Source organism: Schistocerca piceifrons, chromosome 1, assembly GCF_021461385.2.
Source record: "Schistocerca piceifrons isolate TAMUIC-IGC-003096 chromosome 1, iqSchPice1.1, whole genome shotgun sequence".
NCBI classification, from domain to species: domain Eukaryota; kingdom Metazoa; phylum Arthropoda; class Insecta; order Orthoptera; family Acrididae; genus Schistocerca; species Schistocerca piceifrons.
Window position 1 is genome coordinate 764748607 of NC_060138.1, and position 15495 is coordinate 764764101.

General features: G+C 40.0%; 1 protein-coding gene across 1 annotated transcript in view; it reads left to right on the plus strand.

Moving 5' to 3' along the window:
• LOC124712283 (phenylalanine--tRNA ligase beta subunit) overlaps positions 1 to 15495 on the plus strand; it is a 105185-nt gene that overhangs the window by 18310 nt on the left and 71380 nt on the right. Inside the window, exons 2-3 of the mRNA XM_047242580.1 lie at positions 6074 to 6129; positions 10770 to 10927. Coding sequence (XP_047098536.1) covers positions 6074 to 6129; positions 10770 to 10927 — 214 coding nt within the window. The remainder of the gene's footprint in view (positions 1 to 6073; positions 6130 to 10769; positions 10928 to 15495) is intronic.

Consider the following 15495-nt stretch of genomic DNA (forward strand, 5'->3'; position numbering starts at 1 on the left):
AAACCTAACCCCATTGTCATTGCTTAGGTTGTGTAGACTGTGCCTTCCTGTTGTGTCTTGGAATATTTGTTCTTACCCAACCTTGGCATTCGTATCACCATGGAGGATCCTCAGGTGTCCATTTGGTATAGCGTCCATCAGTGCCTCTAGCTGTGCATAGAACTTGTTTTTCACTTCACTTTCGCTCTCCTCCGCGGGATCATGACTGTTCACAAAAGTCGCCTTAATATGCTTTACATCCAGTGTTAGAACAGATATTCTTGGGTTGACTGAAATGAACTCTGAAGCATTAGTGGCCAAAGTCTTACTGATGCAGAAACCAGTGCCTAACAGATGACCTCGTTCACAGGCTCCATACAGAATAGTACAGTTTTCAACATCAGTGCTGCCAGCATCCTCCCGCTGGATTTCTTGCAGTGCAGCTAGGTCTAGTTCATACCTCTGAATTTCTTTGACTACACTGATTGCAGCTCCTGTCTTGTACAGACTCCTTACATTCCACATTCCAAATCGTATACCGTTTCTTTGCCATTGACGTCGTCTATTTTTGTCAGTAATGTTTCGAGGCTTAATTGTAGTCTTGAAAGCATGTTTAATTTTATACAAAGAGAGGGTGCTGGCCTCCCGTCCAACCTGTGGTGTTACCCTCACAGCTTACAGGATTGCTGGCTTTTCTTAAGGGGTGGGCTCCCCTCAGGAGTTGGGTTAGAAGTAGGAATAAGAAAATTGCAAAGACACCCTCGGGCCTCAAAACCTAATACCGTTGGGGTCGAAGAAGCAAGAGTTGGCCAAGGGGGGACGACAGGGAAGGAGAAAGAAGGAGCCTGACACAAGTAAGTGGAAGCAATGTCAGACTCAGCTCGGGTCCCCGCGGACGCCACCCGCGTACTGCTAGCTGAAGTCCCCTGGGGGATGAGCAATAATAGTATCATCAGTAAATCACAGTTTGAATTTCAGAAGAGTTGCTCAACTGAGAATGTGATTTACACATTCACTCAACAAATTTTACTAGCATTGAATAACAAAGTAACATCAGTCGGTATCTAATGCAACCTATCTAAGGCATATGACTATGTGAATCACAATATTCTCTGAGATAAATTGAGGTTTTATGCAAATGATGCTTTCGTCAACCAGTGGACTGTGTAGTACCTAACATAAAGAATGCAGAATGTTGTACTTAATAATCCACCCAGTGCAGTCTTTTGTATAGGAGGAAATCATGTAAAGATTTCCCCAACATTCAATCTCAGGCCCCATGTTGTTCCTCATGTACAGAAATGATGTTTCATATAATGTACAACAGACAGAATTATTTCTTTTTGCTGGTGACAGTAGTATTGTAATCAGGCCCAGCATACATACAGCACCAGAAGAAATGATAAACAGTCATTGACTCTCTTTCTGCAAATCGTCATACTCTAAATTATAAAAAAACGCACCATATATTCAGTTCTGTACATCTAGAGATTCTACACCAATGATACGTGCAACACATAATGAGGAAATAATAAATAGGTTGGAAACTTCTTAGTTTTTAGGTGTGCATATTGATGAGAATTTAAATGCGAAAAAGTACATTTTAGAACTCCTAAAACAACTCAGTTCAGCCACATTTGCACATAAAATCAATACCAGAAGAAAAAATGACATTCATTACTCCATATGAAGATTGTTTTTAGCATGGGAAGGGGTGTACAGTGTTGCATCCAAAGCTTTTGATCACTTATCCAGTGATATAAAATGTCTGACAGACAGCAGAGTAAAATTTGAAAACAAACTGAAGAATTTCCTCCCTTATAACTCCTCCTGTTCTGCAGAAGTAATTCTGTTATTGTATATAGTAAAAAATTATCACGCAAATGATCCATAGAACATGAAATTAACTATCTAACCAATTTTGGCCAACATCGGCCTTCCTCAGTTAATAAAATACAGGTCGTGCTTCATTCCCAACTCGGCAGAAATTGAGAGGCAGTCTGATTATTTCCAAAACATTTACCTCTGTTTCATCAACCTGATTCTGAAATCCTGGGTAATGTTAGTTCTCCAGCATAAATTTTTATTCTGCGGTATGGTGCACATGGTTTTGAAACTTCCTGGCAGCTTAAAGCTGTGTGCCAGACTGAGACTCAAATATAGGATCTTCATCTTTTGCGGGCAAGTGCCCTACTGACTGAGCTATCCAAGAAAGACTTACGGTCTGTCCTAACAACTTTACTTCTGCCAGTACCTCATTCCTACCTTCCAAACTCCACAGAAGTTCTCTTTCATAACTTGTGGGACTAGCACATCTAGAAGAAAGAATATTGTGATGACATGGCTTAACCACAGCCTGGGGGATTGTTTCCAGAATGAATTTTCACTGTGCAGAGGGGTGTGCACTGATTTTTGCAGAATTGCTAGTCCCGCAAGGTATGCAGGAGAATTCTCTGAATTTTGGAAGGTAGGAGATGAGGAGTGAGGGCAGTTTGAGTTGTGTTTGGATACCTCAGTCACTAGAGCAGTTTTCTGTGAGAGGCAAACGTCCCACATTCGAGTCCTGGTCTAGCACACAGTTTTAATCTGTCAGCAAGTTTCAGTATTAGTTCGGATTGATATGTACTTGTGTAATTGTGCAATTGTGTCCTGTTCATTCCTCCCTTCTTGACCTTGGAACTGAGAGATAACCGATTACGTAATTTTTTCTGTTGTGTTTCAAAGTCATTGTCGATTAACAATTAACCAAGAGCACACAAATATTCATTGTTTAATAGCAATTAATTACTAAAAATAATATCTTATCTTTCTCAGAAACCTAATATCTGCAAGATAAGTTTGTGAAAAGTTCTTTCATTAAAGTAGTACAAAAGTCCAGTTTTAAAGACATTTGTTGAGTTTATTTTTCTGCTAAAGTGATGGCTCTCCCAGATTCCTATTATTGCAGTTCAACTTCATTATGCTGTTAGTGAAGCTAGGATTCCATCGTTCTATCCACAAAGATTTTGTATATTTTCTTTTGGCTCATGTTGAAGCCTTGGTGGTGTGCCAACAAGAATCCTATCACCTTCTGAGATTGATCTGATTCTTTTCTCATAATTTTTTGGTACATCTAAATCTCTGTTCATTTCCCTGTTCTGGCACATTACATCACTTATTTCACAACCCTTGGCAGCTGTATCTGAAAACAAAAACATTGGCTGGGAGAACAGCTTAAAAAAAATGTGGTTAACCTTTGACATGTAATTTCTTATGTACAAAACAGCAATTTTCACTCTAGATTCTACCACTGTGCAGCATTTGCAGAATAGCAGTGCTAGAGTAACAATCCTGACTCCACAGAGGTGGTGAAGCTGCACTTACACACTAAGAATCAAAACTACTCAGGAATGTACTGGTTTTACAATACTAAGAATCAAAAGTACTTATAGCATTTACAGGATTTTACATACTTCTAAGCCAAGAAAAAGACGCAGCATAAAGATGGCTCCAGGAACAAGCTGCAACAGAAAGGGATCACTAAAGTGATGGAACAATATTGCAGTTATAGGTAAAGTTAATGTCCCCTCACTTTTCATCGACTTGAGGATTTAGCTTTTTTTTGATGTAGTGATGTCAGGTTGTGTTTGGCCTGCGTGTATCTTGTGCTCCAAGCAATGTATTCAAATTCAGATCAGCAACATTGAAGGGTTCAATGGAATAAAAGTCAGCAGTTTAAGAAACCAATTCTGAAGTCTATGTCCCCCTAAATTGACAAAGCAGTTCTGAACCAATGTGTTACTAGCTGCTATTAAATCTTGTCCCAGTAATTCTGTGAAATTGCTGTCCTATCCCCCATGACAAGAAGTTATGTTTCAATAAATTGCTAACAGCTTTATGGATGGGACTGTTCCCGGTACAGCCTATATGCCATGGGCTGGTGTGTCTTATGTTTTGATAGGCTCTCCCAACCTAACAGCTGCCACTCTGCTAATGGTGTTGTCAGATGATGGCACGCTGGAGCTCATTGCCGGATGCTGAGAGGAAGGGTGGCATCCCTCTGAAGTCTCTGCTGCTGTCAGGCCACTCACCTTTTAACAAGCAGTTATCACTGTCAGCAGTATACCAGCGCCTCCACAGCAGTTCTGTTGTCATTAGTAGTGATTGATATGTTGTACCCTCCAATCCTTCCCCCTCCAAGGGATATGCTTACTTTGATTAGTTTTATGGTGTATTGTTTCTGTAGTATGCTTAACTGTTGCTAGGTTGAGAAAATCATTTACATTTTGTATGTACAATTTTAGATTAGTATCTACCTTTCCCCTCTTTGTCAGCATCAAATATGACGTGAAGCAACTCAAATCGCTTGATACGGGCAAGTCTTCAGGGCCAGATTGTATACTGATTAGGTTCCTTTCAGATTACGCTGATACAATAGCTCCCTACTTAGCAAATCATATACAACCGCTTGCTCACCGATAGATCTGTACCTACAGATTGGAAAATTGCGCAGGTCGCACCAGTGTTTAAGAAGGGTAGTAGGAGTAATCCTTCGAACTACAGACATATATCATTGACGTCGGTTTGAAGTAGGGTTTTGGAGCATATACTGTGTTCAAACATTATGAATCACCTCGAAGGGAACGATCTATTGATACGTAATCAGCATGGCTTCAGAAAATATTGTTCTTGTGCAACACAGCTAGCTCTTTATTCGCACAAAGTAATGGCCGCTATCGACAGGGGATCTCAAGTTGATTCCGTATTTCTAGATTTCCGGAAAGCTTTTGACACGGTTCCTCACAAGCGACTTCTAATCAAGCTGCGGGCCTATGGGGTATCATCTCAGTTGTGCGACTGGATTCGTGATTTCCTGTCAGTAAGGTCGCTGTTCGTAGTAATAGACAACAAATCATCGAGTAAAACTGAAGTGATATCAGGTGTTCCCCAGGGAAGTGTCCTGGGACCTCTGCTGTTCCTGATCTATATAAATGACCTGGGTGACAATCTGAGCAGTTCTCTTAGGTTGTTCGCAGATGATGCTGTAATTTACTGTCTAGTAAGGTCATCCGAAGACCAGTATCAGTTGCAAAGCGATTTAGAAAAGATTGCTGTATGGTGTGGCAGGTGGCAGTTGACGCTAAATAACGAAAAGTGTGAGGTGATCCATATGAGTTCCAAAAGAAATCCGTTGGAATTCGATTACTCGATAAATAGTACAATTCTCAAGGCTGTCAATTCAACTAAGTACCTGGGTGTTAAAATTACGAACAACTTGAGTTGGAAAGACCACATAGATAATATTGTGGGGAAGGCGAGCCAAAGGTTGCGTTTCATTCACAGGACACTTAGAAGATGCAACAAGTCCACTAAAGAGACAGCTTACACTACACTTGTTCGTCCTCTGTTAGAAAATTGCTGCGTGGTGTGGGATCCTTACCAGGTGGGATTGACGGAGGACATCGAAAGGGTACAAAAAAAGGGCAGCTCGTTTTGTATTATCACGTAATAGGGGAGAGAGTGTGGCAGATATGATACGCGAGTTGGGATGGAAGTAATTAAAGCAAAGACTTTTTTGTCGCGGTGAGATCTATTTACGAAATTTCAGTCACCAACTTTCTCTTCCGAATGCAAAAATATTTTGTTGAGCCCAACCTACATAGGTAGGAATGATCATCAAAATAAAATAAGATAAATCAGAGCTCGAACAGAAAGGTTTAGGTGTTCGTTTTTTCCGCGTGCTGTTCGGGAGTGGAATGGTAGAGAGATAGTGTGATTATGGTTCGATGAACCCTCTGCCAAGCACTTAAATGTGAATTGCAGAGTAATCATGTAGATGTAGATGCAGATGTATGAGCATTTCTTAGTTTCTTTCAGCAATGACAAGTTTCTTTCAGCAATGACAGGCTTTCTGCTCATTGCTGGGGCTGCATGCCCCTTTTGTGCCTTTGTTCATGATGCCACAGCAACTAAGGCAACCACATTTGGCCCGTAACACTGTTACAATGTCATTGCTGAAGGGATATATGTTATAAAACTTGTGTAATATGTTGTGTGGCAGAGACAGCGTATTGGTGTATTATTTATTTATTTTCTTTTTTTTTTTTTTTTTCAGCTGATGAACAGTTTAGTGATTTGTGTTTTAAATTTGGCTTGGAACTTGATGAAGTGGTGAGTGTTATAAACTACTTATTACTTCTAAAGTAGTTTTTACTGGAAGTCTTTTTTTGTGATTTTAGACCAGTTGTTCTATTTAAGTTCTGTGTTGAAAAGCTTATCTCACTTCTCTTTATTTACTAGTTTGATATAATTCAAAATATTGTATGAAGTTGGTGTGGTGATACAGCATGCGGAACATGCTATAAAGAGGCAGAATAAACTGGAAGACTTTTTTGTAGTACAATAATTTAGACATACAAATCATGTCAAACAGTAATGTATAAAGAAAATCTGTGTGAAAAATTGAAAAATATGAGAACCGATAGCACTTATGTCAAAGTAACATTAAAAATCTGTCAGATGCACATACACTCTTTACTTTGAGCAAGCATCCTCGTAATGTTACTTTCAAACTTTACTGCAACTTAATATAAATATTAGAACATGCATATAATTTTTAGAGGTGCGTCATAAGGAGGCAAAATAAAAATTAACAATTGCTGCGTAATTTCCTATGGAGTCTTTAATGGAACAGATTGGCAGAGCGGTTAAACACTAGAACTCAAAAACAACGTTAGCTGTTCACAAATTTGACTTACTTTTGTATCGGGGAAAAGTGTTAATCAAATGACACATTCCTCACCCCTTGCATGTAATCACTCGTAGGAAATTTCATTTTTGTATCAACAGCCATTTGTGGAGCATCAAGAGTCCAACTCAGCTGGCCACCCTGTACAGTGTCCCGCTCCTACCCCAGCTAACATAATGACCAAACGTCAAACATGATGCTATGTAGCAATGGTGTGGGATAGAATTTTACTGTGGAAAAAGCTTAGAGGCATTATATTGTAACGATGAAAGTAGAAAACATTACAGTACGAACACATTGTCAAAACTAATGTTCCAATATTTCCAAGCCTTTTGAATAAGTTGATTAAAATTTTGTCTTTATGCCAGCTTATTTTCTGTACAGATAAAAGCCATTCCTACAGGTTAAGAATGTTATGATGATGTGATGGCTATTGGATGTGTCTAATGTTAATGAATGTTACAACCAGCCAGCTGGGCACTACTTGTCACTTCACTGGCCCTGCAGTACTTGCCACATACTGAGGTCTTGGCTGCTACACCACGTCGGCAGAGTGCAAATGTCAGACTGATATGTGCTGCTGATATGTGCTGTGAGTTGTTTACAATGTAAGCACAGTGTGATATGCACAACAACTGCAAAGTAGGAAAAGTGTATGATGCATAAATAGTAGGAGAAGGATATGAACAAATCTGAGAGTAAACTTTCTGACTGAACATTATACCAAAATTGACCTTTGGCAGTGGGAAATTATTGCCAGTGTAGAGCCATCACAAGATGCTTCTGCCATTATGGAACAAATTGGTTAAAACCGTGTACAAGTATGTAAAAGGCTTATTTCGTATGATATCGTGTCACTAGGCTCCAGGGAGTTTCTTTGAGGAAGCAGGAGTACCAGGAACCAAGCATTTTGTGAAGGTTTCAGTCTTGATGAGCACTACATTGAGGCGGATTGATGGGACAACCTGTTGAAGTATGGTGAGTGGTTGGTTGGTGGGTAGGTTTGGGGAAAAGGACCAAACAGCGAGATCATTGGTACCATCAGATGAGGGAAGAATTGGAAAGGAAATCTTCCGTGCTCTGTGCCCTTTCAAAGGAACCATCCCGGCATTTGTGTGAAGCGATTTAGGGAAATCATGGAAAACTTAAATCAGGATGGCCGGACGCGGGTTTGAACTGTCATCCTCCCAAATGCAAGTCCAGTGTGCTAACCGGTGTGCCACCTTACTCGGTGGTACATGTGTGAGGATAGATTTGGAAATACATTTTGTAAGAAAGCATAAGAAGAACTGTTTTTGCAAGAACAAATCTCTGAATGATGTTCCAAAACAATGGGTACCAGATAGAAAAATAAGGTGCCAAGCATAAGAGTGTAATGGAGCCAGACAAAGTATTGTTAAAGTAGATACGTTAAGGATAACTTATTAGGAGATAAGAGTTGTCCAGTGTCATTTTAGTGTGGAATGAGAATTAGAAGTTGTGTGTGCATAAGTATGCCAAGTAGTGAAATATGTTTAAAATAATGAGGGGAGCATGAGGCCCATGAGAGATGATGTGACATTAAGCAATGTGAGGAGAGATTCCAAGGTGACGAAAGCCATAGTGAATGCATATGTGACATTGTAGAGTGCGTGCTGAAGAGGAATGTAATCCATACACTTTGAGGATAAAAGGCCTAGGAACAGGACATGAGGGCATGGAGAGAGAGAGAAGCCAAGGGCACAGGACCTGCAGTACAAAAAATAAAGGCAGGATGTTATGTGTGTCCCAAGAGAACCAATGAACTATTAAGTAAAATAGTAAATAAATAGCTTAGCAACATAAGAGGAAGTCTAGTGATGAGTAAGCATTGTAGGTTAAATTCAGTCTCTTAACCATGTGGTTTAAGCCACCGGACATTCCTTTAGTGAAAACTGGTTCCATAAATGTGATACGACATCCAATGGACTTCGGAATCTCAGAATCTCAGGTGTAGACTGGTTCTAGGTGGGGACCTGTAGAGAGGGGGGGGGGGGCAGATCTTCCCATAGAAGGTGGTAATGGTGCCACTTCTATTTTGTGGGTAAATCTGGGGGAAGATAGTGGTAAAGCATTGCAGCTGACACTGGCAGCTGGCAAGCGTGACATGTAGGAATTGCGGTTATGGTAACAGGGGTAACAGGGCGGTTTATTCATTGTGAAACAGGCCAAGCATGGCTCTGCAAAACCTGCCAGCACAGTGGTAACATACGGTTCTAGCATGGCTTTCTCCACTGACAGACTTCAGTGGTGGTGTTGAGTACATGACTAGATGTGGCGCAGTAGCATAACAGATGCTCTGCTAGTCAGTATTAATAGCTATCATTTTGTAGCAGATTCATTTACAGCCCACCATTGCTACTAGGATGTGGAGGCTAAGCCTGACAGGGGGGTGAACCCATGGGGAGAGTTTAGGTCTCCGTTGTTGTTATAGCTTCCTGCACTAAATCTCCTTTTCGGACTTGTGGCACTGTATGGCAGGGCTATCCCAGGCCCTCTGCTCATGGGTGCAGTGGGTTGAGTCTCAGGCACAGTGGCCATCTTCTTCTGCTTCTGGTGCAGGTGCTGTTACGCGTCACGGCATCACGTGCCGGGATGCATGTTTCAACTGTGAGCTGGCTACCTCTGCAAGAATTCTGGCCACCTCTTGAGTGCCGATAGTGCCGTGTGCTTGTGGCGCAACTCACACAACTGGGTCATGTGCCAGTACTGGGCCAGTACCCATGCCGGGTACACATTTCGCAGTCAGCTGTCTGACCACTAGCTGTCATGTTGCTGGACCCAAGGTCCTTGCCATGTGCTGAGAGGGGTGTGGTTGTTGCTCTGTGTCATCAGAGTGCAAGTGTCTTAGTGAAACAAAGTGTTTATTTTGATAGCTGTGTTTCTGTGGGCCACTCCCAGCCAGCAACCCTGCCACAACCCCTCACCATCAGCCATCCAGCGCCCCATGGGTTGGCTTTAACATGACTGTATGAACAGTCTATGCATTATACTCAAGTGTGTAAAGTAAGGGGAGACTATCTGGAATAACTCAGGCATTAAAACCACTATGAACTTTCTTTGTTTTTTTACTGACCCAGTCTCGGAACTTTTTGGCTGACGAGGTTTACCATCAAGGTCTTTGGTTGGGAATTCACTTCTGCAGGACAATGAACCAGCGGTAAACAAACATCAGCTTTATTATGAGCAGCTTGAAGATATCCAGGCTAAAGAAAACGGTTGAAATTATGAAGCACATGAATAATCTCCCAGCATCATTATCATCAGTGACTGCAATCCAATGGGACATGTAGGTTTCCTGGCCGTACAAATCACTAGCCCACAATAGAACTACCATCCTTTGTTCTTAATCACCAACAGCTAAAGACTGGCCCACAGTAATAGGCTGTCAGTTCACTGTTGGTTAAGAGATATCAGCGTGTGCAGAAAATACTCTATAAACCAACTCCCTCATCTCTTCTGTTCATGCCCATGTCCATTCCTCCTATTAAGGCTGTTGGTGCTTAAAACAGTGGCATCCCTCACTGCATGACCATCAAAATGAGGAATTCCCATTCCAGAATGGAATAGTTTGAACAGCTTAAAATAAAACCTTTGAAAATGCAATGAAACATGATCTCTCATATTCTGTTTTATTTTACAGTATATTACAATATGACACAGCATTACACCCACAAGGATGTAATAAACATGCATAAGAATTAAAATATTAAGTGATATTTTCTTATTATATTATTTAAAGTGCATTACGTCTGTTTAGAGCTGAGTATGGTATGTATGAGAATATAAAATTTAATGTTACAATTTTGTCTGAAATGATAGTGTTGGTAAGACATTTTAAACCTAATTTCACTATTTATCAATAACATACATAGCATTAATTTCTGGTTGGTACTAGGATATGTAAAAATAATGAGCTCTATATTGGTAGAAGCTTGAAAATTTGCTTTTTAAATGTTTTTGTCAGTGGTTGAACTACTGTAAAGCAGAAATAATATTACTTGATGCATTTGATTGCAGTTAATATATTCTTCTTTCAATACAGACCACAGAGAAGCAGATGCAAGCAAAGGAACAAGGATTGGAGCATATTGAAACAGCAGCATCAGAAGATGTAATTTATAGGATTGACATACCAGCCAATCGGTATGATCTCCTTTGTTTAGAGGGCCTTGTCACAGGACTTCTTGTTTTTCTAGGAAGGTAGGTTTTTGAGTAAGCTTACATAGTCATCTTATAAATGTGAAGAAAACATTATTAGTATGCGTGACATACATTTTATGATCACTAAACTGTACATTTATGTAATAAAGGTGCTCGTAATTTCCTGTTCATACAACATATCATTTTGAAGGATTGCTAATGATGCACACAGATGAAACTATTGTTACTGAATGTATCACTGCAGTGCAGAAGCTGCAAGGGCTGAAAGGAGATGCTAAATTAGTCTTCCATAATAGATTAGAAGACATTATTACTATGCATTACACAAATTTCCCATGTTTACTAAACTGTACATTTATGTAATAAAGAAACTAGTAAGTTCCTGTTCATACAGCACATGAATTTTCAGAATTGCTAGTGATGCACACAGAAGAAACTATTATTATGGAATATACCACTACAGTATGAGGCCACAATGGTTAAACCCTTAGCTTACAATGTCATGTAAGAGACGTAGCATGCCGACCTGGCCAAACATCACGTAGACGTATTAGAGACGTGGTATGTTTACCGCACCGAACGAGCGGATGTCATGTGAGAGACGTCATCAGTCAGCCGCACCAAATGTAAACAGAATGTCTCTGACACGTTGCAGAACTGATTGAGTACACGTGGCATACACAAAGTGTTCTTCGCCACATTCGGACCTGCCGGCATTACAGAAATACTTTCACAATGTTCCCGATGTGTAGCAAACGTGTTCACAAGGAAAGGGAGACATGCGGTGGCATAGCCAACAATGATTTTGCAGGATATTTTGACAGCGGCAGTGACAGTGGTAGTGACATTTTACCTCCTGTACGAAAACGGTGTAAGCGGTTGGTGATTGAAGATGATACTGATGAAGAAGAGCAAACCTACCAGCAACAATGAGAGTCGTGGATGTGGCAAAAGGAAGACAATGAACTAACAATCTGGACATAAACGGAAATTCCCGGAATAAAGGAAGGAGCTTTACAGCACATGAGTACAGGCATAAGAGAATTAGACGTTTTCTATGTAATATTTAATAGCACATTTTGGAAAAACATCGTAACTGAGATGAATAGATATGCACAAGACGTACTCAACAATGAACAGAAGAGAGAAAAAAATGGACCAAAAGTGGTCTCCTATTGGCTGTAATGAAATAAAAATATACATTGCACTATGTAGAATCATGGCTGAAGTAAGGAAACCGTCAATTCAGATGTATTGGTCTTATAGAAATGCCAATATTTAGGAAAATTATGCCATTCAGGAGATTTCTGCACATAAATAGATTTCTGCATCTAGAGAATAACAGTTTAGCCAACAACACAGATAAGCTGTACAAACTAAGGCCAGTCATAGATAAGTTCAATCAAAAATTTAAGGAAGTGTACACAGTGCAAAAGAATACTGCCATTGATGAATCATTAATGAAATTTAAGGGGTGCTTATCCTACAAACAATTTAACCTATCAAAAAGAGCGAGGTTTGGTATTAAAATTTATAAATTGTGTGAGTCAAGTTCAGGATACTGCTATGATTTTAAGATATACAAACGTGATGCTAGTGGTAGTGCCTCTGAAAGTGTAGTTCTAGAACTATCACAGTCAGTATTACACAGAGGGCATACTCTATATTTAGATAACTGGCTTTCTTCACCGAAATTTTTCAAAACTCTCCTCACCAATAAAACTAATGTGATTGGAACAGTGTGCTCAGACAGAAAAAATATGCCCAGAGACTTCCTGAAGGCAAACTTAAAGAAGGGAGAATATACAGTGAGGAGTTGTAATGAAATATTGGCACTAAAATGGAAAGATAAACGAGACGTTTACATGCTTTCCACAAAACATTCAACAGCAGAAATGATTGCCACAGACACACCTCTCCGCAATGCGTCATGGAAACTAAAAGGTGTCATCCAATACAATAGAGGCATGATTGGAATTGATCGCCAAGATCAGATGCTCGCATGCTTCCCTGTGATTAGAAAATGTATGAAAGGATACCGCAGGATATTATTGTACCTATTTGATGCTACTTTATTTAACACATACATTTTGTATTACAAAATACATTGCGGCAAACGACAGAGCTACACAGAATATAGGATTCACATTGCAGAATCATTGTTGAAAACTACACCTTTACCTGAATATAATCGGAAGGGACGATTAGCATCCAGCGATATACCACAAAGACTGCACGTGCAACACTGGATACATTTTCCCAAACATATTGATCCGACACCATCAAAAGTAAATCCTGCGAGAGCTTGTGTAGTGTGCAGAAAGCATAAACGATGCAGCGAAACAATGTGGGAATGCAATAAGTGCAGGGTTGCATTACATGTGCCAGATTGATTTGAACGATATCATATAATCAAAGACTATTAAATTAGTGTACATGTCATTGTGAAGATGTTGCGTTTGAAAATATGTTTGCCAATGTACTAATGTAACAGGTCCCAGAATGTTTTGAACAAAATATTATACAGTCTTAGAGCATTGCATTGTTGTGAATATTATTATTAAGATGTATTTCATTAATGTATGTTTACTTATAAAGGGAAATAAAACGTTTGTGAATATATCGTTGCATTCGAGACAATGAATGTCTCATTTCGAATGGGACACTAATTGTCATTATTTATGATACCTGTAGAAATGTCACGTTACTGGTATCTCACACATGTACTTACACGTCCCGAGGGCATCTGCATGACTTCGGATGCCACCAGGCATAGTGCACTGCAGCCTTAGCATCGTCGGGAATCATAAGGCACATCTGTACCTTGCAGCCACTTACGGCTCACGCTAACAGAACTTAAATCGTAAGGCATAGGGTTAAAAGAGACGCTAAATTTGTCTTCAATAATAGATATGTTTTGTGTCCAATCTCAACATTCCTGCTCCCAAATTTGCAAGTAGATACTTAATTAGCAATCTACAAAGAATATTCGAAAAGTAAAGGCTGTTGATGATGATTAAATGTTGGAAGTTCAGAATAAAGTTGTTCGAATGCAGTGTCATCAATTAATTGTTTGGTAAGTGACAGAAATCATTGTTTTGATTCATTAGTCATTTGTTTGTGAATGAAAGCAAACAACAGTGGCTTCAAACTCATTGTTCACATGTTGCAAAGTTCATACTGTAATTGAGTTTTATGTGTGCAGGAGGATATGCAATTCCTCCTGTTCATCAGGGACAGTACCTAGTTTATTTGGCCTACAGCATTAGGTGAAGGAAAGGTTAGACAGTGTTCAGACTGATTAAATTGTGCACGAGCTGGGCAGAAAACTGCAGTTTGAACTGGTTTATGAATTTCATGATGAATACATCACTATTTATGAAGATGTACAAATCTTGAAATTATGTGAAAAGTGGGAGCTGAAGATAGCTATCAGCCAACCAAAGTGCAAGGAATGTCAGGTGTTTAAGCATTTTTGAACTGCTGTCAGCAAGATGGAGATGATCTGTTTTCCCATAGTTTCATGGTTGATGAGACATGGATATTCACTGCAACACAGAATGAAAACAGCAATCAGTGAAGTGCCACCATTCAACATCACCAAAACAACATAAATTTGAGCAATTTTCTTACTTAAGTTGAGAAATTATGGATGCCATTTCTTGGGACAAAACTGGTGTTTGTTTTGGTTGATTCTTATGAAAAGTGTGTCAACAGTTACATCTGCTCACAAGAATGAGACGTGCCATCCAAAATTCCAAGCTAACTTACATGCCTGAGGATTAAAGAAGCTAGAAGCTACTGTAAAGTTGTGAAAGAAGTGTCCGTGTAATGTTTCAATCAAATCAGATATAAACAGCACTTCAGCTGAAATAACTTCAACTTGTTTCAAAATAAGTTTTATTTCTTTTTTATTTGAATCTAGTCTGGTAGGTTGTTGTACAGCGATTTACCAGTATGTACAGCAGTTTTTGAAACGGAGAGCTGTTCTTGTTGGGGTGACATGAACTTAGTGGCAGGTTCTGGTCCCAAGATAGTGCATAATCTGGTACCACGCGCCACAGAATTAGATTCCCCGCCAGACGTCATGGACGCCGAAGTCCCTTAGAGGTCTCTGCATCATCGCGCCATAAACAGTGGCGGTGCGCACGTACTGGCCTGCATATAGTGTGAGGGCGCCACAGTGGAACACATGGTTCCAGCAGCCAATAGCGGCGCCCCCGATAAGAGTATTTAAGAGCCGGCCCCTCGCTCTGCCAGAGAGTCTAATTGTTGCGTGAGTCTTGACAAGACAGCGTGTTTATTATACTTTGATCTCGTTAATTGTAGACGTCTTGGAATCGTTTGGTTGTCTCTGTCACTCCGTTGCGTCTTGCGTGTTGTCGTTGTAAGGTCTTTCTCCATCGACGTCATTGTTTCGTGTCCGTCCTTTCCATTCGTTTGTTTGTGCATGGGCCTCTCTCCGTTTGGTCCCACCGCACTTTCTCGGCCACCCTGCGACTGTTCCGGTTGCGGTCGCAACTGGTTCCAACACACAGAGATGTTTTGTCAATAAACATTAGAGGTTCTTAGACATGCTCATTGTGAAAACCATATAAGAATGGCAG